Raw genomic sequence first — 23,269 nt, 5'->3', positions numbered from 1 at the left:
GAAAAAAGTTGCCCCTTAGGTCCTTTTTATGTCTTTGCCCTCTCACCCTAACCCTATGACCTGTAGTTTTGGACTCCCCACCCCAGGGAAAATACCTTGTCTATTTATCCTATCCATGCCCCTCATGATTTTACAAAACCTCTTAAAAAAATAAAACCTTAAGTTATCTCGGAAATGTGACTTGAAAGAAGTTCTGGGAGTTACATTTCAATGAATCGAAACCTGCAACCCCATTCTAAGTGATTAAAAATTAACAGCAATCTAGGTTTGTTCAATACATCGCAACAGTTATATGACACTGTGATATTTTACTATAATTCTGTGTCCTATGATCCTGCTCCCACAGCTTGGACTTCCAAATAAACCTGTTGGACAATGGCCTGGTGTTGTGTGATTTTTAACTTGGGCAGGGTCAAGTTTTCCCTGCGATCACCGGAAGAGGGTCAGTGGGGGAACGGTTGCTAGGCGGACTTGCCAGAAACGCCTCGGATGGGGGAATGGATCAAGCGGCGGACCGGGTTGAGTTTCCGGTGGCGGCATGTTTGAAACTGATGGAGTGCTCAGTTGGAAAGGGGAGGGAGCAGTTTCTGAGCTCGTTGATCCAACTGAGAAGGCACTGAAATATTAGAATGATCAAAACTGAGGAAATAAGTCGCCTATTATCTGAATGAGAATAAAATATATATTTAAATAATCAGAAATGGACATAAACACTGAATGAACGAATTCACGGAGCAACGACTACCCAAAAGAAACTGACCCAAGATCCTGTAAATTTCATCTAATTATTTTGTTGTTCAATTACAGTGAGCAGAAATGGAATGTGATCTATTCACATAAAAGTGACGTACTAATGTTTTATAAACACGCACATGAATTTATAAATGTTGAAAGAGCAGAGAGGTCCCTATATTCAGTGCGGGATGTAATCATTCGGAAGTTAAGGGTGAAAATCGGAAAAGCTGATCAAAAGCAGAAAATCAGCTTCAGAAACCTGGGCTCAGCAACTTCAGAGTTCAATCCTCAGAAATGACCAACAAAGAAACTACTCCAGCGATCAAATGCCGTCAAAGATTTATGGGTCAACATCGAATCCTCATTCAAAAACGAAGGTAAGAAACTCTGTTGCTGTTTTCAGTTTAACTTAGAATGGTGAAATTATTCACAGGGCCTGACAGCGTGCACTTTCGGCGACATCAGAGGGCATCCAACAAGAGCAGCTTAATAGTGTTCGACTGAGTCGCGTGTAACCGAGAATGGATAAGAAACTGTACGTTTCTTTAAAAACAAGTTAATGAACCAGATACTATAATCTGAATTTGTGGTATGATTTGAACACCGTTTCCTATGATTACTCCAGGCCTTTGGATTATTAGCCCAGTACCGTATCTAGTACAATATCCATGTCATGGTAGATTTTCGTTTCAACTACAAAAAAACTCATAAAATTATAATTTTCCAGCATACTTGAAGGTTTGCGGAAATCTTTAATGCTGTTTCCCCTTAAGATGTTTCAAAAAGAAAATCCCATGCCAAAACTCCAAATGTTGCCACTGTTAAAATAATAGAAGGGTTAAACGTAATTATCCTTACAATCAGTTGCGAAACAATGAACTAATGTGTGCCTTTTTGATAGCAGAGCGCCATGTGATTTGGTAATGGGAAAGAAAAAACAGCTGCACAAAGGCTGTGAATCAGTCTAACCCAATGTTGCGTCCTCATTTCGGGGTTATTTCTCGTTTACTAGTGATGTACTGTACACGTGACATTCCTGAATTGAAGAAAAGTGTGCTGCTTTAATGTCTCGGAATGAGAGTGTGTGGTAATGAACATTAGAAATCTGTTTGACTCTGTGTAGCATTAAACTGATGAGTACAAGAGTGTAATTTTTCTCTCTCTCTGTCCAGCGCCGTGAATTCACATTCCCCAAAGCTTCGCCGGTCAGGCCGCTTGCAGCAGCGAATGCCCGGTTCAAATGGGAAGGAAAAGCGCACGGATGTGACCCATGCTAAGGTAGGTTTTGCACTAAAAAAAACAGTTTCATGATTTGGGGCTCAAAATTCTTGAAGCCGGATAACAAATGCCTACTACGAACCAGAACAAGAATAGGCCATTCAGCCGTTCGATTCTGTTCTGCTAGTCAATCTTTCTTCCCCTTGGTAATCAAGAATCAAACCTAGCTCTGTCTTTGAAAAAAACATTTAAAGGTTCTGCATCTATTGCCTTTTGAGTAAAGGAATTTCAAAGACTCAACTGTCTGAGAAAAACCTTTTAAAATCTGTTTTAAAAAACTATTTTTTAAAACGACGACCCCTTGTTCTAGATTTTCCCTTAAGAGAAATCATCCTTTCAACATCCACCCGATCAAGTCCCCTCAGGATCTATATATGTTTTAATTTAGTCATCTATGACTATTCGAAACTACAGAGGATTCATGTTTGGCTGGTCTAGCCTTTTCTCATAAAGCAATCTGATCCGAACTGATTCCAAACCATTAACATCCTTCCATAAGTATGGTAATCAGTACTCCGGATGTAAGGAGTGGCGATAACCTAGTGGATTTATCACGAGACTGTTAATCTAGAGACCCAGGTTCAAACCCTATGGAAATCCTGTGAAATTTGGATTGAAATTTAAAAAAAAAACTGGGATTAAGGGAGTTTGTCAGAAAAAACTCATCTGGTTCACTTGATGCCCTTTAAGGAAGGAAATCTGCCATCCTTATCAAGTCAGGCCTACGTGTGACTGCAGACCCACAGCAATGTAAATGACTGTCAATGCCCACTGGGCAATTAGGGACGGGCAATAAGTACTGGCCTGGCCAACAGCATCCACATCCTGTGAATGCATTAAAAATGCACTCATCAATGACCTGTATAACTGAAGTATTATGTTTATACTCTTGCATTCAATTCCCCTTGCAATAAACCAGAACGTGATTACTTGTTTTATCTGTGTACTAATCTTGTGTGATTCATGCACAAGGCCAACCAGATCTCTCTTTATTTTGGAGCTCTGCAACCTTTCAGCATTTAGGTAGAATATTTTAAAAAATTCTTTCTGCCAAAATGGACAATTTCTCACATTTTGCGCCCATATGCCAGATTTTTGCCACTGTCTTAGATTATCTATATCCCTTTACAGATTCCTATGTCTTCTCCACAACTGATGTATTCACACACCTTTGTGTCATTAGCAATTTTAGCCACTACACCTTTGATCCTTTCATAAATTGAAAAGTGCTGAGGGTCCAGCCACAACACACTTGGCACACTTCTCATGATATCTTGACAGTCTGAAAAAGACCCACTTATTCCTAATCTCTGCTTCCTGTGAGCTCGCCAATCTTCAATGCATACCAACATGCTACCCCCTACATTGTGAGCTTTCATTTTATGCAAAATCTTTGATGTAGCACTTTATCAAATGCCTTCTGGAAGTTTAAGTACAAAACAGGACGTTCTGGTATAACACGCTAGTTGCGTTCCTTTGCAACCTCATGCTATAGAAAATCACGCGATGGAAAACTGCTGTAGAAGATCGTGCTATAGAAGATCACTATAGAAAATCGCTACATCTGTTCAGTAGAAAGTTCTTGTTCTCCAAATAGCCTCCACAAATCGTCAATTGCATTATAGTCAATTTGTGTTGACAAAACGTGTCTTATACCAGGACGACTTGTACATCCACTGGCTCCACTTTATCTACAGCACAAGTTATTTTTTCAAAGAACTCCAGTAAATTAGTAAAACATGATTTATTTTGACAAAAGTATGATGGCTTTACTTTAGACTGTTTAGGACACCTGAATTATTAGCCTTTTGTTAGCCTTGCCAATACTAACCAATGAGCATCTTTCTGATTTTTGTCATGAATTGGTTCAGACCATACAATGGATCCTTGAACAGCTTATGTTTATGCCACTGTACAATACATAATTACATGATTTCTATGTTTTCTTTTCAGGTCCCTGCTAATGTTAATCCATCATTTGGGAATACTGGCTTTGCTTCTGAATCATCCTTATCTTTGGATGATGAACTCATACAAGCAGCATTGGATCTTGAAAAAAACTGGAATGCTGGAATTGCAAAAGATGTTTTAAAATCAATATGTTTGAACGATATTAGGGCAACATCCAATTCTGGTGGAGGTGCAATTGAAGAAGTTAATACATTTCATCCTCCTCATGAAGAAAAGGGCTCAAGTTCTGCAGCAAGGAAATGTAGGAGTAATGATGTGCACCAGAAATCATTGCACGGAATGGTATCACCTAAAAAGATCAAGAACTCATCAGCAATTACAAATGTTAATCTTGATTTGTTCAATAACCCTTTACACAGTGGCCGTAAAGCATTGGCCAATAGACGCAAAAGGGAAAGACCTTTGTTTAGAAACAATCCGGATTCAGATACTTCAGTGCACCCTGCCGCAAAGAAAATAGTAGTTTCACAAAAGTGTTCACCTGTCACAAATGGGGACCGACAGCCATCTTGTATACAAAAATGTCAAAAAGTAAGAACTGTGGTTAAATGGCAGATTAGAACGTCATCTCAGCAAGATAGAACTTTGGAAACATCAAAATGTTCCATCGTGCTTACTCCAAATTGTCAAAATTGGGAAGAAAAGAAGAAACTTTCGCAACCTACTTATTCTGTGCCTGTGCTAACACCACCTCCTGCCCTCAGTCAAAGTCTGTTAGATGGCAGCAAACTCAGTGTGACACTGACAGCAACAGGTACAGTCATAGAGTCATAGAGATGTACAGCATGGAAACAGATCCTTCGATCCAACCTGTCCACACTGACCAGATATCCCAACCCAATCTAGTCCCACCTGCCAGCACCTGGCCCATATCCCTCCAAACTCTTCCTATTCATATACCCATCTAAATGCCTCTTAAATGTTGCAATTGTACCAGCCTCCACTACATCCTCTGGCAGCTCATTCCAAATATGTACCACCCTCTGCATGAAGAAGTTGCCCCATAGGTCTCTTTTATATCTTTCCCCTCTCACCCTAAACCTATGCCCTCTAGTTCTGGACTCCCCGATCCCAGGGAAAAGACTTTGTCTATTTATCCTATCCATGCTCCTCATAATTTTGTAAACCTCGATAAGGTCACCCCTCAGCCTCTGACGCTCCAGGGAAAACAGCCCCAGCCTGTTCAGCCTCTTCCCTGTAGCTCAAACCCTCCAGCCCTGGCAACATCTTTGTAAATCTTTTCTGAACGCTTTCAATTTTCACAACATCTTTCCAATAGGAAGGAGACCAGAATTGCATGCAATATTTCAACAGTGGCCTAACCAATGTCCTGTAGAGCCGCAACAAGACTTCCCAACTCCTGTACTCAATACTCTGACCAATAAAGGAAAGTATACCAAACGCCGCCTTCACTGTCCTATCTATCTGCGACTCCACTTTGAAGGAGCTATGAACCTGCACTCCAAGGTCTTTGTTCAGAAACACTCCCTAGGACCTTACCATGAAGTGTATAAGTCCTGCTAAGATTTGCTTTCCCAAAATGCAGCACCTTGCATTTATCTGAATTAAACTCCATCTGCCACTTCTCAACCCATTAGCCCATCTGGTCAAGATCCTGCTGTAATCTGAGGTAACCCTCTTCGCTGTCCACTACATCTCCAATTTTGGTGTCATCTGCAAACTTACTAACTGTACCTCTTATGCGCGCATCCAAATCATTTATGTAAATGACAAAAAGTAGTGCACCCAGCACCGATCCTTGTGGCACTCCACTGTCACAGGCCTCCAGTCTGAAAAATAACCCGCCACATCACCCTCTGTCTTCTACCTTTGAGCCAGTTCTGTATCCAAATGGCTAGTTCTCCCTTTATTCCACGAGATCTAACCTTGCTAATCAGTCTCCCATGGGGAACCTTGTTGAACGCCTTACTGAAGTCCATATAGATCACATCTACTGCTCTGCCCTCATCAATCTTCTTTGTTACTTCATCAAAAAACTCAATCAAGTTTGTGAGACATGATTTCCCACGCACAAAGCCATGTTGACTATCCCTAATCAGTCCTTGCCTTTCCAAATACATGTACATCCTGTCCCTCAGGATTCCGCCCAACAACTTGCCTACCACTGAGGTCAGGCTCACTGGTCTATAAGTTCCCTGGCTTGTCTTTACCACCCTTCTTAAACAGTGGCACCATATTTGCCAACCTCCAGTCTTCCGGCACCTCACCTGTGACTATCGATGATACAAATATCTCAGCAAGAACCCTAGCAATCACTTCTCTAGCTTCCCACAGAGTTCTCGGGTACACCTGATCAGGTTCTGGGGATTTATCCACCTTTAACTGTTTCAAGACATCCAGCACTTCCTTCTCTGTAATCTGAACTTTTTGCAAGATGTCACCATCTATTTCCCTACAGTCTATATCTTCCATATCCTTTTCCACAGTAAATACTGATGCAAAATATCTCCCCCATTTTCTGTGGCTCCACACAAAGGCCGGCCTTGCTGATCTTTGAGGGGCCTATTTTCTCCCTAGTTACCTTTTGTCCTTAATATATTTATAAAAACCCTTTGGTTTCTCCTTAATTCTATTTGCCAACGCTATCTCATGTCCCCTTTTTGCCCTCCTGATTTCCCTCTTAAGTATACTCCTACTTCCTTTATACCCTTCGAAGGATTCACTCGATCTATCCTGTCTATGTCTTAAATATGCTTCCTTCTTTTTCTTAACCAAACCCTCAATTTCTTTAGTCATCCAGCATTCACTATACCTACCAGCCTTCCCTTTCACCCTGACAGTAATATACTTTCTCTGGATTCTTGTTATCTTATTTCTGAAGGCTTCCCATTTTCCAGCCATCCCTTTACCTGCGAACATCTGCCTCCAATCAGCTTTCGAATGTTCTTGCCTAATACCGTCAAAATTGGCCTTTCTCCAATGTAGAACTTCAACTTCTAGATCAGGTCTATCCTTTTCCATCACTATTTTAAAACGAATAGAATTATGGTCGCTGGCCCCAAAGTGCTCCCCCACTGACACTTCAGTCACCGCCCTGCCTTATTTCCCAAGAGTAGTTCAAGTTTTGCACCTTCTCAAGTAGGTACACCCACATACTGAATCAGAAATTTGTCTTGTACACACTTAACAAATTCCTCTCCATCTAAACCTTTAACACAATGGCAGTCCCAGTTGATGTTTGGAAAGTTAAAATCCCCTACCATAACTACCCTATTATTCTTACAGATAGCTGAGGCCTCCTTACAAGTTTGTTTCTCAATTTCCCTCTGACTATTGGGGGGTCTATAATAAAATCCCAACAAGGTTATCATCCCTTTCTTATTTCTCAGTTCCACCCAAATAACATCCCTGGATGTATTTCCGGGAATATCCTCCCTCAGCACAGCTGTAATGCTATCCCATATCAAAAATGCCACTCCCCCATCTCTCTTGCCTCCCTTTCTATCCTTCCTGTAGCATTTGTATCCTGGAACATTAAGGTGCCAGTCCTGCCCATCCCTGAGCCATGTTTCTGTAATTGCTCTGATATCCCAGTCCCATGTTCCTAACCATGCCCTGAGTTCATCTGCCTTCCTGGTTAGGAAATAAATGCAGTTTAATTTATTAGTCCTACCTTGTCCCTGCCAGCCCTGACTGTTTGACTCACTGCTGTGCTCTTCCAGCACCACTAATCCAGAATCTGGTTTCCAGCATCTGCAGTCATTGTTTTTACCTCACTTCTGTTCTCAGCTGTACCCGTCTCAGACTGATCTCTTTCCTCACTATCTCCCTGGGTCCCACCTTACTAGTTTAAATCCTTCTAAGCAGTTTTAGCAAATTTCCCTGCCAGTATATTAGTCCCCTTCCAATTTAGGTGCAATCCGTCCTTCTTGTACAGGTCACTTCTGCCCCTAAAGAGATTCCAATGATCCAAAAATGTGAATCCTTCGTCCATACACCAGCTCCTCAGCCATGCATTCATCTGCTCTATCCTCCTATTCCTGCCCTCACTAGTTCGTAGCACTAGGATTAATCCAGATATTACTACCCTTGAGGACCTCCTTTTTAAATTTCTGCCTAACTCTCTGTAATCTCCCTTCAGAATCTCAACCTTTTCCCTTGCTGTATCGTTGGTTCCAATGTGGACAATGACCTCTTGCCCGCCCCTCTCCCCCGTGAGAACATTCTGCACCCTCTCCGAGACATCCATGATCCTGGCACCAGGGAAACAACACACCAGTCTGCTTTTTCGCTGCTGGCCACAGAAACGTCTGTCTGTACCTCGGACTACAGAATCCCCAAACACAATTGATCTCTTGGAAGCCGGCGTACCCCTCGTTGCATTAGGCCCAGAGTCAACACCAGAAACTTGGATGTTTGTGCTATGTTCCTCTGAGAATCCATGACCCCCTACATTTTCCAAAATAGCATTCCTGTTTGAAATGGATCTATCCACAAAAGACTCCTGCACTAGCTGCCTACCTCTCTTACCCTTCCTGGAGTTAATCCATCTATGTGACTGTACCTGGGACTTTTCCCACCATCCCCCCCCAACACACACACACACACACACTCTTCCTATAGCTGCCATCCACATACTGTTGCTGTTGCAAATTCCTCATCGCTTCTATCTGTCTCTCCAACCGATCCACTCGATAAAATTCGAATCCAACAGCATTTATGGCAGATATATTTCGCAGTAACCCTTAAACTCTCTTTAAAGTCCGATATCTGACAAGAAGTACATGTCACTGTAAAGGCCATTTTTTTGCTCCTTCACAATCTACACACCCAGAAAATAACACCATCTTATTCCTCTACAAAACACTGCACCAGGTTAAATTAAGAGCTATGGCTTATATTTTAAGTTTAATCTCCAAAAAAAATTATCAAGAAAGAATCCACTGTACTGACTAATACAGCCTTTCTCTTGGACAGACTTAAAACAACAATGAACTGATCTGATTCTGTGTTTGTGAACTTTGCCCAAACCAGTTCCTCCAAGATGAGTTGTGAATTTCACTGTTTGTTAATTTTCCCAGATGCACTCCGATGTCCAGCGACACATGAATTCAAAAACAGCAAAGGCAGTAACTGTGCAGGTTCTCTCTCTCTCTCTCTCTCTCTCTCTCTCTCTCTCTCTCTCTCTCTCTCTCTCTCTCTCTCTCTCTCTCTCTCTCTCTCTCTCTCTCTCTCTCTCTCTCTCTCTCTCTCTCTCTCTCTCTCTCTCTCTCTCCCCCCCCCCCCCCCTCCTGCACTGTCCTCACAATGTGCTTCCTTTGTCTGCTCTTCTCCTTTTAAAACTGCTGTTGTTTTGACTTTTTTTTTCCCCCAAAGTTCCAAAACTATGCAACAGCTCATAAAACTGTAATTGCTGCTCCTGGAATTCGAGGAAAGCACCTCCAACACCTAAAATACCTCAAAAAAAAAAGGAGCAGCTCTTACAGCCAGAAATTTTTCCCGTCCTCCATCTTGGATTATCCAGATACAACACAGAAACAGGCCCTTTTGTTCAACTCATCCATGCCCGCCCGGTTTCCTAAACAGAACTAGTCCCATTTACCCGTGTTTGGTCAATATACATGTAAACCTTTCCAATCCATGTACCCATCCACTTGTTTTAAATGTTTAATTATACCCATCTCCACCACTTCCTCTGGCAGCTTGTTCCATATGCGCACCACAATCTGTGTGAAAACGTTGCCCCTCAGGTCCCTTTTAATTCTTTTCCCTCTCACCTTAAACCTACGCCCTCTAGTTTTGGACTCCCCTACCTAGGGAAAATACCTTGACTATTCACCTTATCTATGCCCCTTTATGATTTTATGAATCTCTATAAGGTCACCCCTCAACTACCTAAGCTTCAGGGAAAAATGTTCCAGCCTCACCTTATAACTCAAGCCTTCCAGTCTCAATAACATTCTTGTAAATCTTTTCTGCACCCTTTAGAGTTTAATAATATCCTACAGCAGAGTGTCCAGTATTGCATGCAGTACTGCAAATGCAGCCTTACCAATGTCTTGTAACGTGATGCTCCAACTCCTGTACTCTATACTCTAACCAACACAGGCAAGTGTGCTGAATGCAGTCTTCATCACCCTGTCTACCTGTGATGCCACTTTCAAGGAACTTTGCATTCCTAGGTCTCTCTTGTTTAACAAAACTCCCCAGGGACCTAATATTAAAGGTGGAAGTTCTGCTCTGGTTTGTCTTACCAAAATGCAGCAGCTAGTGTTTATCTGAATTTATCTCCATCTACCACTCGTCAGCCCATTGGTTCATATGATCAAGATTCAGTTGAACTCTTAGATAACCTTCTTCACTGTCCACTATACCACCAATTTTGTCATCCACAAACTTGTTACCATGTCTCCTATATTCTGAAATTGTTTTAATTATTTATAATTCAAGTCTGTAATTAAAATTAAACAATACAATATAAAACCACTATTTTCATGATGGAAATATTAGCAAGCCAATTTTTAATGACATGTATTCAGAGGACATGGGAGCAAGAGTTACCATTCCACTTTTCAAGTCTGACCGACTGTTCAGTAAGACCATGGCTGCTTGTGAACTCCACTTCAGTTTCTTGTTTGCCTCCTTTAACTCGATTCATTTGCATATCAAAAATCCATCTAACTCAGCCTTGAGTAAAGTTAATGACTTTGTGTCCATTGCTTTCTTGGGAAGAGAATTCAACAGACTATTAACCCCTGAATGAAAATAGTCCACTCTCCATTTTAAAAGTGAGATCTCCAATTCTTCATCTATATCCTTCAATTCGAGAGTCTCCTCTAGAAGGTAATACCTCTCAGAATTCATCCTTGCCAAGTCCTCTCAGGATCTTGTACATTTCAATGTTTAAGATTGGAGTTTAGAAAAATGACACACAATGGGTAACCTGTTCAATCTTATTTCAGTAAGGCAAGTTCTTCATCATTGGAAAGTGTTGAATGAGCCTTCTCTGAACTGCTTTTAACACAATTTCTTTCAAGTAAGGAGATGAAAATTGTAAACTGCACTCCAGATATCATCTCACCAATGCCCTCTACAGCTGCAGTAAAATATTATATTAAATTTTCCTTGCAATAAGCACCATGTGCCTTCCCAATCGCACTCAGATGTTATGTGCTTTCTATCTGCCTTCCTAATCGTACACTGTGCTGCAAATTAACCTTTGTGATTCATGTTTCTGAACATCTGAATCCTTCTGTACCACTGGTTCTACAATCTGATTTTGATTAAGTAGTGTACTGCTTTTCTATTCTTCCTGTCAAAGTGGGCAAGTTCACATTTTCTCACATTATATTCCACCTGCAAATTCATTTGAAATTCCATGGGACTCTTATGTTCAACAAATTGTCGGAAGCTGTAAACTTGAGATAATTTTCAAAATATTTACTGGATCAAGGTCTATTTTGGGATTAGATGAAGTGGAAAGAATTTCTTGCTAATGTGACAATTTATTGAATCTATAAACAAAATTCAGATGATAGGAGTGAGGACAAGTGAGAGTTTCATACTCAGATAAATTTCCTTTCATTGATAGCCATTGCTAGATTGAAAAAGGGGAAAAATGTAAAACAGACAGTACTGTAAGATACAGTAACTGCAGATTATGCATTTTGGCAAAACTGTACCTAGCTTTTATGTGACAATTGCGCTGTATATTCGGAGTGCCATTAATCAATTGTGAACAAGTTTACTGAGTTTTGAGTGCAGTTGCACCTTTTTCTCAATCCTGGCTACTGTTTTCAAATAAGTGCCCAGAAAATTACATCTTCCATTGATAGCATTAAGGTATTTAGTGGCAGAAGTGAATGAATGCACTTTGGCCGTGCCCAATTGCCCCAACCAATGGGTAAACGCATCATAACATAAAGATATTGTGTGCAATCATTGGGTCAGTTGAATTTCAGTCACGTGTGGAATGCTGGAAAAGCACAGCAGATTAGGCAGCAATTGAGGAGCAGGAGAATTGACGTTTCAGGCATAAGCCCTTCATCAGGAATGGCTTATGCCCAAAATGTGGATTCTCCTGTCCCTTGGAAGCTGCCTGACCTGCTGTGTTTTTCCAGCACCACATTCTCGACTTTGATCTCCAGCATCTGCAGTCCTCACTTTCTCTCAGTTGAATTTCAGCATGATACGTTATGTTTCTCTTCTCGTTGAGTATGTAAACATTCTGTTAAGCACATAAATGTTTTAATGGTTGACACGGGGTGGGGGAGGGGGGAAGGGGGAGTGGTTGAAAGGTAATTATGCAGAGGGGGCTGCATTCTTGGTTGACCGGGTAGGACCCTAACAATTCTTAATCAGACTGGCTCTGTGTGATGGGTACAAGGCAACTGGTGCTAAGGAAAGTCATGTAGTGTGCACAATGATTAATTCAACATTAACAACTGTGACTTCAAACTGCCTTTTTTGCAACCCACCCTTCTATTTGCTGCCTCTTTTAACATCAATCATTTATGCTGTTAAATGTAGTAGCTGGTTAAAATGATCCTGAGAAATTGTTATCAGTACTGTGTTTTAGTACGGTTTCTCTGGCCAAATCAGAATGATGATGCTTCTAGAGACAACATTTGGCTTCTATTGTTTAAGAATAGTATAGGAGATGATGTAATTTAATAACAATTGTATTGCTTTTAGTGACCAATTTAATTTAAACTAAATGTTGAGATTAAAAGTTAATAATCACAAGTCACAAATGTTAGCTCTCATGTGTGTGGTTAATTAAGTATGACTAATATTTCAATAATAAACTATATCAGTTGCATTCCTTTACCAACACTTTTATTTTACCTTTTAACTTTATACGTATAGAGTTACTTTGACCAATGGCATGTCTTGGATACTTCGTTGTAACCACTTCAGAGTTATTTGCATCTTATTCCAGGGCAAGGTGGGCAGGTAGCTGCCCCCTCACAACAATCAATACTACTGCTGTCTAACTGGGGGCTGCCCAAGTCCGTTCTGGAGAATTATCAGAGCATGGGTGTAGTCAGCATTTTTGAATGGCAAGCTGAGTGTCTTACTCAACATCGTGTGTTAGAGGGACGAAACTTGGTCTATTCAGGTAACTCAGTATTTTTTCATATTTAAATTGATTTTAAATATTTGCTTAGTTGAAATAGGTCTCCAGTAAATACCTTTACCTACAAAGGTATCTAACACTATTCTGAACAATTACATGCTAAAATCTCAATTATTTTAATCTTGCAGTTATATTTAAAAAATGTTTTTTGTTTTGTACTTTCAATCAACTTTATAGTTACATTAAGCTGTGCATTAACTCTTTTAATGGCTTTTTTGCGAGACAGCAGAGGTGAGTTGTTCCATTAGCAAGAAGCCTTATTGAGGTTCTACCTGTTCCCAGTGTTTCAAATGACGCCTCTGACTTCATTGCCGCAAAACGCCCTGAGTAGTTCAGGAACTGCCATAAGCTTTAGTGCATTCCTCAGAACGTAGTCCTGGACCTTGGAATGTGTCATTTTGCAACACTCTGTTGAGGTCACCACTTTGCACTGCAAGGTCAACAGGCTTCAGGCTGATCAAAGAGCATCTTTCACTGACCTGATGGTCTTCCAGGTACAGCTGAGATTTATCTTTGGGTGTTCCCAGGGCCCAGCAACGAGAGCACAAAGTCCTGAGTCACAGAGCTGCTCAGGTCAACCCTTGACAAAAACTACTGGAGCTCTCTCCAGGCCATTTTAACAAAGACACATTCCAGAAAGAGATATGTGTTTATCTTCTCTCCTGCAGTCACTCCAAGAGTAGTGTGTGGTGAGGGAAGAGAGTCTGGACTTACATGAAGGAACTGATGGGTCTGAAGGATCCGATGTAGCCAAGTTACATTTTGGTACTTGTTGGAGAGTTCTGACAAGGATTCATTCTGCCAAATGACTTTGACAGTGTGCTCAGGGAACCACATCATAAGATCAATGCCTGTGTTTTCTCACAGGGTTTCAAGGATATTACATACTGACCACTGCCTGATGGACCTATGGTCAAAAGTGTTTTCCTTTGCAATTTTTTCCATGAGGAATAGGTAATATGGAAGAGAGAAAGTGAGGACTGCAGATGTGCTGGAGATCAGAGTCGAAAAGTGTGGTGCTAGAAAAACACAGCAGATCAGGCAGTATCCAAGGAGCAGGAGATTCGACGTTTTGGACATAAGCTCTTCATCAGAACTGTCTGCCCGAAACATTGACTCTCCTGCTGCTTTGATCTCCAGCATCTACAGTCCTCACTTACTCTCTGTTTCATATTACCTATTTCTCATGGAAAAATTTACAAAGGAAACACTTTTGACCATAAGTCCATCAGGTAGTGGTCAGCACGTAATATCCTTGAAACCTTGCAAGAAAACATAGGCATTGATTCGATGATGTGGTTCCCTGAGCATACTGTCAAAGTCATTTGGCAGAATGACTCCTTGCCAGAACTTTACAACAAATACCAAAATGTAATTTGGTTAAGTCAGATTCTTCAGACCCATCAGATCCTTCACTTAGATCCAGATTTTCTTCCCTCACCACACACTATTCATGGAGTGACTACAGGAGAGAAAGATAAAAATATATTTTTGCAATAAAGAAAGCAATGCAAAACTTCAAGATAGTTGAAGGATCATTCAACATCCAAAATGCATTTGCAATAGAGGAATGTTGAAGACAGCACTTCTAAAAGCAGCATGCATTAACAGGTCATAGCATCAACTACTTGGTTCTAGCTATTGAGACTTCAGTTTGATCAGGTCTTAATGGAAAACAAGAGAAAAAAGCTTCCTTAATCACAGTGAAACGGAAATATCTGAGTACACATCCATTTTGATTTTGTTACTTGTATGTCAATTGGAGTCCGGGATTCTGACATCTGTCAAATTAGTAACCTAAATGAGAAAGTGACTTTCCAAATTAACAGGGAAGGTGAAATAAATAAATCTGTTTACAAGTTACTTATTGGACTTTAGCAATTTGATGATTCTTGATTAAGATCAGACAAATTTTTGCATTTAATTATCTGGAAGAAAGATCCCAGTATTTGGCAATTCCATGTCCATTATACTTTCCATTTTTCTACTTCATTCTATAATTGAGTTTTTCAAATGAGCCTTTGCACCACTATGTCCACAATCTGGATTGTCTGTTTCCAGGTCTTGCATTGGAGGGGTTTTCTAAGCAGAGATAGATACCTTCTCTCTTGCATTTATAATAAGTTTGATTGTGGAAAATATATTTTAATGAAAAATGTTCATGCCAAACAGTGGTTTGTATTTGTATCCAGCGAGTTGCTTAAATTAAAAGATACAGTTAAGTTTTAGAAATCAGTTATGTTAAACAATGAATGGATTTGATTGAAACAAATTGAAATGCTCAGTCTCACTCAAGCTGCAGAGGAAAGGAAGTGGTAGGGATGCAACCAAATACAGGTATTTTGCTGTTGGCACAAAATAAATAAGCCCTCATTTTCTTTGTTGTAGCCCCTACCAGTGCCGGAAAGACACTCGTAGCAGAATTGCTCATTTTAAAGAGAGTTCTGGAAAACCGGAAGAAAGCGTTGTTCATCCTGCCATTTGTTTCTGTGGCAAAGGAGAAGATGTATTACCTGCAGGTCAGTGCAGAATGAAGTCGGTGACAAATACCAGAAAGTAAATTGAATCCAATGTAAGTCTCAATTGAATGATTACTGAGGGATTCACAGCGCATCAGTTGAATTGGCAATCTCAGTCAGCACAACCAGAGGGTTTTCATTGTTATGAATGGAAAATTTCATATCGATACAGTGTGGATTACTTTTTAAAAAGCTGAAGGCTGAATAAAGAAAGCTTTATTCTGCATCTAGATCTGTAGGAGCCTGTTCCATTTCCAAACACAAATGTCTTCCTTCAAGCACCAAGATATATGCAATGAAGGTATAAAGGGTAAAGTCATCATAGTCCACCAGACCAGAGGGCTGCTGTCTCATTCGAGAGAGAGAGAGAGAGAGAGAGAGATGACTGGTGATGGTTAAACCTGAGAGTCACCATACTTCAGGAGAAGAGAAGTTGAGATAGAGTCCTTCATGGTAATCTCAGCTGTGCAGCAATTGAACCCACACAGTTGGGTTCAGTCAGCTTCACAAACCAAAATCCCAAGTCATGGCTTTCTTGATCAATGGGTTGCTCCAAACTGGAGATGGGTATTCCAGTCACTTCATTTGAGAGAATGGTTAGAATTAAAATGTTAAGCTAGAATTGTCATCATTCTATAGAATCAAAGCAAAATACCACAGATGATGGAAATCAGAAACAAACACAGAGATTGCTGGTGAAATTCCCCAGGTCTGGCAGCATCTTTGGGGAGAGAAATAGAGTAAATGTTTCAAATCCAATATGACTTCTTCAGAACTGTTACAACATTCTATGGCCTTTGGTTAAGTTTAATATTAAACTCTATTGATACTGTCCAGAATCATTTTTACTTGCAATCTGTTGGAGAACCTAATCCACCTGCTATAGATGACCTGTTTGTTCAGATCAAATTGAAAGGAAGCATGCATTTGGTTAGTCCTTAAAAAAAAGGAATAGGGGCAGGAGTAGGACATTCAGTCATAGAGTCATAGAGATGTACAGCACGGAAACAGACCCTTTGGTCCAACCCAATCTAGTCCCACCTGCCAGCACCCGGCCCATATCCCTCCAAACCCTTCCTATTCATATACCCATCCAAATGCCTCTTAAATGTTGCAATTGTACCAGCCTCCACCAATTTCTCTGGCAGCTCATTCCATACCCGCACCACCCTCTGTGTGCAAAAGTTGCCCCTTAGGTGTCTCTTATATCTTTCTCCTCTCACCCTAAACCAATGCCCTCTAGTTCTGGACTCTCCGACCCTAGGGAAAAGACTTTGCCTATTTACCCTATTCATGCCCCTCATGATTTTATAAACCTCTATAAGGTCACCCCTCAGCCTTCGGTGCTCCAGGGAAAACAGCCCCAGCTTGTTCAGCCTCTTCCCCATAGCTGAAATGCTCTAACCCTGGCAACATCCTTGTAAATCTTTTCTGAACCCTTTCAAGTTTCACAACGTCTTTCCGATAGGAAGGAGACCAGAATTGCACGCAATATTCCAACAGTGGCCTAACCAATGTCCTGTACAGCCGTAATATGACCTCCCAACTCCTGTACTCAATACTCTGACCAATAAAGGAAAGCATACCAAACGCCGCCTTCAATATCCTATCTACCTGTGACTCCACTTTCAAGGAGCTATGAACCTGCACTCCAAGGTCTCTTTGTTCAGCAACACTCCCTAGGACCTTACCATTAAGTGTATAAGTCCTGCTAAGATCTGTTTTCCCAAAATACAGCACCTCGCATTTATCTGAATTAAACTCCATCTGCCACTTCTCAGTCCATTGGCCCATCTGATCAAGATCCTGTTGTAATCTGAGTCCTTTGAACCCAATCCTTTGAATTCAATTAGATCATGACTGATCTTCTACTTTAACATTATTTTTCTGTACTATCCCTGTTTTCTTTGTTGTAATATTTAAAAAATTATTGACCCCAACCTTGAAAAACTGAGCATCCACGCAGCTGTCTGAAGCAAAAAGTTCCAAAGACGTACTTCCCTCTGTGTGGAAAAAATTCTACTCAGTCCAAAGCTGTGCACACTTATTCTGAGACTCTGTCCTGTGGTTCCAATTGCCTCAGCCATGGGGAAACATCCTTCCTGCATTGACTCTGTTGATCCTTGAAAACATTTTGTATGCTTATTGTGTATATAATAACTTTTTGGTATCATCTAATCACACAATATGCCTGAACTATTTGAAATTGAAGGTAATGAGAGCAAGTTTGACTACTAATAAAGTTTGAAACTGAGAAGGATGGTGAGCTTAGGCTGTGGCTAATATCACAAATTAGTGGCTGTTACCAAAAATACACATCATCATGAAGAACTGGATAGTTAAATCTTTATCTTCTTAGGCGATCCCCATTTTGCATCCTTTTCTGTGCTAATTTTGGTGAACTTTGTCGGAATGACAATGAGAATATGGTAATTTACTTCAGAACCCCGAGGATAGAGTGCAGCGGGTGGGAACCAGAGCTACATATCTGAGAGTGGGGTAGTTAGATATGGGGAAGTGACAGGATTGTAGTGAATCTATCAGGAAGGTTATTCATGTGATGGAGCAAAGGGATCGGTTAAAGTGTGCCTGCTTTAATGCAAGTGATGAACTTAGAGTATAGATCAGTATCTGCACTGTGATGTTGTGGCCATAATTGAGATGTGGGTTTCACAGGGGCAGGAATGGTTGCTAGGTGTTCCAGAGTTTAGAATGTTTAAAAAGAACAGGAGGGTGGAGAAAGAGGAAGGGTGTAGCATTGCTAATCAGAGAGTGCATCACACTACAGAAACGAAGGTTGTTGAGGAAGGTTTGTCTACTGAGTGGAAGTTCGGAACAACAAGGGAGCAACATTGGGGTTTTCTACAGATCCCTAATAGCAGGAGGGAGATTGAAGAACTCATAAGCCGGCAGATTTTGGAAAAATACAGATGTAGCAGGGTTGTTGTTATGGGTGACTTCAACTTTCCCAATATTGACTGGAATCTCCTTAGTACTGATGGTTTGGATGGAGCCATTTTTGTCAGGTGTGTTCAGGAGGGTTTCCTTACTCAGTATGTGGACAGGCCGACAAGGGTAGAGGCCATTTTGGGTTTGGTGCGCGTCAATGAGCCAGACCAGGTGTCAGATCTCGCGGTGGGAGAACACTTTGTTGACAGTGACCACAACTGCCTCACATTTACCATAGCCTTGATGAGGGAAGAGATCAGTTACCAAGGGAAGATATTTAACTGGGGAAAAGGAAATTATGACACTATCAGACAGAAGTTGGGAAGTACAGATTGGGAGCAATTGTTTCACAGAAAGGGCACAAGAGACATGTGGAGACTGTTTGTTTAAGGAGCAGTTGTTGCAAGTGATGCACAAATTTGTTCCTCTGAGACAGGCAAGAAGGGGTGAGATTAAGGAGCCTTGGATGATGAGAACGGATGAGCTTCTTGTCAAAAGAAAGAAGGCAGCTTATGTAAAGTGGAGGAAGCAAGGATCTAGCACAGCTTTAGAGAATTACAGGCTTACTAGAAAGGAACTCAGAAATAAAATGAGGAGAGCCAGGAGGGGGCATGAAAAAGGCTTGGCAGGAAGGATTAGGGAGAACCCAAAGGCATTTTACTTATACGTGAAGAATAACAGAATGATCAGGGATAGGGTAGGGAACTTGTGCATGGAGTCTGACCAGATCGGGGAAGCCCTAAATGAGATTTTTGTTTCACTAAGGAAAGGGACCTTGTTGTGAATGAGAACTTTGAAGAGTTGGGAAACAGGCTTGAACAGATCAAGATTGATGAATTTGACGTGCTGGAAATTTTGGCAAACACTAAGGTTGATAAGTCCCCAGGGCCAGACCAGATTTGTCCTAGGTTGCTCGGGGAAGTGAGAAAGGAGGTTGCTAAGCCGCTGACTAAGATCTTTGCTTCCTCACTCTCTCTACCGGAATTGTACTGGAGGATTGGAGGGAGGCGAATGTTGTTCCTGTTTTCAAGAAGGGGAATAGGGAAATCCCTGGCAATGACAGACCAGTCAGTCTTATGTCTGTGGTCACCAAGGTTTTGGAAAGAATTCTGAGGGATAGGGTTTATGACTATTTAGAAAAGCATTGCGTGATTAAAGGCAGTCAGCATGGCTTTGTGAGGGGCAGGTCATGCCTAACAAATCTTCTTGAGTTCTTTGAGGAGGTGACCAGATAGGTCGACGAAGTTCGAGCAGAGGATTTGGTGTATCTGGAATTCAGCAAGGCATTTGATAAGGTTCCCCATGGTAGGCTCATTCATAAAGTCATGAGGTATGGGATACAGGGAGATTTGGTTGTCTGGATTCAGAATTAGTTGGCTGACAGAAGGCAGAGAGTGGTTGTAGATGGAGAGTATTCTGCCTGGTGGTCAGTGGTGTCCCGCAAGGCTCTGTTCTTGGGCCTCTGTTCTTTGTAGTTTTTATAAATGACTTGGATGAGGAGGATGAGGGGTGGGTTAGTAAATTTGCTGATGACACAAAGGTTGGAGGAGCTGTTGATAGTATCGAGGGCTCTTGCAGACTGCAGTGCAACATAGACAGGATGCAGAGCTGGGCAGAGAAATGGCAGATGGAGTTCAACCTGGATAAATGCGATGTGATGCATTTTGGAAGGTCGAACTTGAATGCTGAATATAGGATTAAAGACAGGATTCTTGGCGGCAGTGCATCGATCCCTCAAAGTTGCCACCCCGAGTGGATAGGGTTGTTAAGAAAGCATATGGTGTTTTGGCTTTCATTAACAGGGGGATCAAGTTTAAGAACCACGAGGTTTTGATGCAGCTCTTCAAGACCCTGGTGAGACCACACTTGGAATATTGTGTCCAGTTCTGGTCGCCCTATTATAGGAAAGATATGGAGGCTCTGGAGAGAGTGCAACGAAGGTTTACCAGGATGCTGTCTGGACTGGAGGGCTTGTCTTATGAAGAGATGTTCACTAAGCTCGGATTTTTCTCTCTGGAGAGGAGGCAGAGAGGTGACCTGATTGAGGCATACAAGGTAATGAGAGGCATGGACAGAGTCAATAGCCAGAGACTTTTCCCCAGGGCAGGATTGACTGGCACGAGGGATCATGGTTTTAAGATATTATGAGGAAGGTATAGAGTAGACGTCAAAGGTAGGTTCATTATGCAGAGAGTTGTGAATGCATGAAATGCGTAGCCAGCTGTGGTGGTGGAAGCAGAGTCATTAAGGACATTTAAGCGACTGCTGGACATGCACATGGACAGCAATAAATTGAGGGGTGTGTAGGTTAGGTTATTTTATTTTACATGAGGAATAATCCTTGGCACAACATATTGGGCTGAAGGACCTGTTCTGTGCTGTACTTTTCTATGTTCTATGTTTTATTGGTATCCAGCTTTGGATACCAATCATTGTCCAGAGCTTCCTGCTGATAAATAGAAGTGTGATGTTGACTGAGAACAGGATTTCTCACTGCTGTCCTCTGTTGTTGGACAACTTGCACTCACTGTCTAAGTTCATGAAAATGGTCACTAATTTGAGAAATTGGAGGGATTGCCAGTGCTTCTGAAGATTACAGAGAGTCATTGCCATTATGAGAGGGGACAAGAAAAATAAATTTTAGTGCAAAACATCAGAGTAATGTTAGGACTGCTTTACCATGTCTGATAATCTGAGCAAAATTAATTTATGAAGCTTCTCTTCTGCAATTGTTTAGAATATGTGGCTGTATTAGTTTTCATTGTTGTCAGTTACTGAACAAACCAGCAGCAGCAATGTTTGCATAAGGGGAATGTATTTCTGATTTGGACAAAGAATTTTGATTATTTTGGTTCTGGAAGAGCAACATTCTTCATAACCTACTCAAGTAATGCCATTTATCAGGAGATCACATGAGATGTGCCTGCTCAGGTGGATGTAAAAGATTGCATAACCCTGTTTCAAAGGATAGCAGAGATGGTATCCTAGTTATCGTTGTAAATATTTAACCCTTAAAAACGCAAAAGTATATTTCCTGGTCATTCAGAAATTGTTTGTGAAAGGTTGCTGTCTGCAAGTTAATTGCCATATTTCTGACATTACAACACTTCAGAAGTACTTCACTGACTGTAAAGTGTTTTGAAATATATAGCGACCCCACTATCTACGGGTCCGGTTACCACTGTTTCAGTGACCTGCGGTTTACCTCAGCCCAAACGTATTATGGGGAACGTTCCAGAATCAGGGATCAGGAGGCTGCCGGGAAGCTACGTTTCAATTTAAGTGAATGGGTTTGCACTTCTCCACAGTTTTGGGCTTCTGCGGTAGGTCCTGGAACATATCTCCCACCGGTATGGGGGGTACTACGGTACACTTACAACACTTATAACCTGTCAGCATGTAATATTATTAATTAAAATTCTAATTATCTTATAAAACTCCGATTACACAGCCGAACAGGAAAATAAGTTATTGGACACAGGTAAACCAGGAAAGACAGTTCTGTTGTCTTTGTTCCTTGGTTCTATTGATGAGATGATCCTTGTTACACTTCCATGGCACAGCATGCAGTTTTAGTCATCTTCTCCCAGATATTTCCACTGAAAATAGATACAAGGAGGCTAATTCACTTTTTAAAAAAAAGTATTTGACTTCTTCATTATAAGTCACAGCATATAACAACTGTTTCAGGAAAGATAAACTGGATTTTTTTCAGGTTTACAGTGAGTTTTGACTGTCGAGAACACAGATTGCTTCTAAGTTGGGAAAGAACCAAACACTTCCCTTTTCCTGTAACTTATTTTCCAGTTCCAAGCTGTTCAGCGACCTGGGAACCAATCTCATAATTGGCAGGCAAAAAAGGTCTCTGTGAATGATTGGTCACTGGTCTGAAGACCAATCAACTTCCTGCTGCCAACAAAATCTTTATCAGTACGCCTGCTCAACGCTAAATCGTCCGCAATTCAAACTCCAATTACTCACTGCTCCAACAGTTGTTTTCTAGATGTTGCCCATAGGTATCAGGTTACTTGTTTCAAAACTGCAGCCATGGTTTTAAAAATTGACTTTTAAAACTTCTCTTTCTCATTTCAGTCCCTAGTCTTTAAAAACACGAAATAAAAATTCATGGCCATTACCTCTGAATAGGAACAAATTGGATCTGATTTGTAAGACATTTTGTTACATTTCTTGGGACAGTGATGCTATAGAATTAAAATATTCTTCTAACTTTATTTCCGTTCATCTGTAATTCATAACAAGCAAACGTCAGCTCTAACCGAAGAGGTAAAAATTGAACCATGCATATGTTTGGTCTCTGTCTCAGAACCTATTTCAAGAGGCTATGGTGAGAGTGGCAGGATATATGGGAAGCACATCACCTGCTGGGGGATTTTCATCGCTGGATATAGCTGTGTGTACAATTGAGAAAGCAAATGGACTCCTCAACCGAATTATTGAGGAGGATAAAATGGACCAGATCGGTGAGTCCAAACTATCGTTCTAATGTATTATCATTATTTGTATCTAATTTTTCTTAAGTGAGGCTAAATTTCATTTTGATTTCTTTGGTATTATTCGGTATTATTATTTGTTTGTAAGTTGGAAAGTCGCATGTTGAAGCTGCACTCCAAGAAATTATGTAAGCTAACATTTCAATACAGATCTAAGAGTCTGCTGCATTCTCAGTGCTTCTATCTACTGGATAAATCATTAAACT

At 40.9% G+C, this 23,269-nt stretch overlaps 1 protein-coding gene across 2 annotated transcripts in view; it reads left to right on the top strand.

Moving 5' to 3' along the window:
* Positions 1-442: 442 nt before the first annotated feature.
* The window catches only part of polq (polymerase (DNA directed), theta), an 88,261-nt gene continuing 65,434 nt past the window's right edge, over positions 443-23,269 (top strand). Inside the window, exons 1-6 of one of the 2 annotated variants that reach the window (XM_072585294.1) lie at positions 443-1,112; positions 1,908-2,013; positions 3,967-4,738; positions 12,887-13,066; positions 15,473-15,603; positions 22,877-23,033. In XM_072585294.1, the coding sequence (XP_072441395.1) occupies positions 1,030-1,112; positions 1,908-2,013; positions 3,967-4,738; positions 12,887-13,066; positions 15,473-15,603; positions 22,877-23,033 (1,429 nt within the window). In that variant the 5' untranslated portion in view covers positions 443-1,029. The remainder of the gene's footprint in view (positions 1,113-1,907; positions 2,014-3,966; positions 4,739-12,886; positions 13,067-15,472; positions 15,604-22,876; positions 23,034-23,269) is intronic. The other variant, XM_072585293.1, reaches the window with a different exon arrangement.

Source organism: Chiloscyllium punctatum, chromosome 15, assembly GCF_047496795.1.
Source record: "Chiloscyllium punctatum isolate Juve2018m chromosome 15, sChiPun1.3, whole genome shotgun sequence".
Taxonomy (NCBI): domain Eukaryota; kingdom Metazoa; phylum Chordata; class Chondrichthyes; order Orectolobiformes; family Hemiscylliidae; genus Chiloscyllium; species Chiloscyllium punctatum.
The sequence above is the reverse complement of the archived record's forward strand: the minus strand, read 5'-3'. Positions and strand labels throughout refer to the sequence as shown.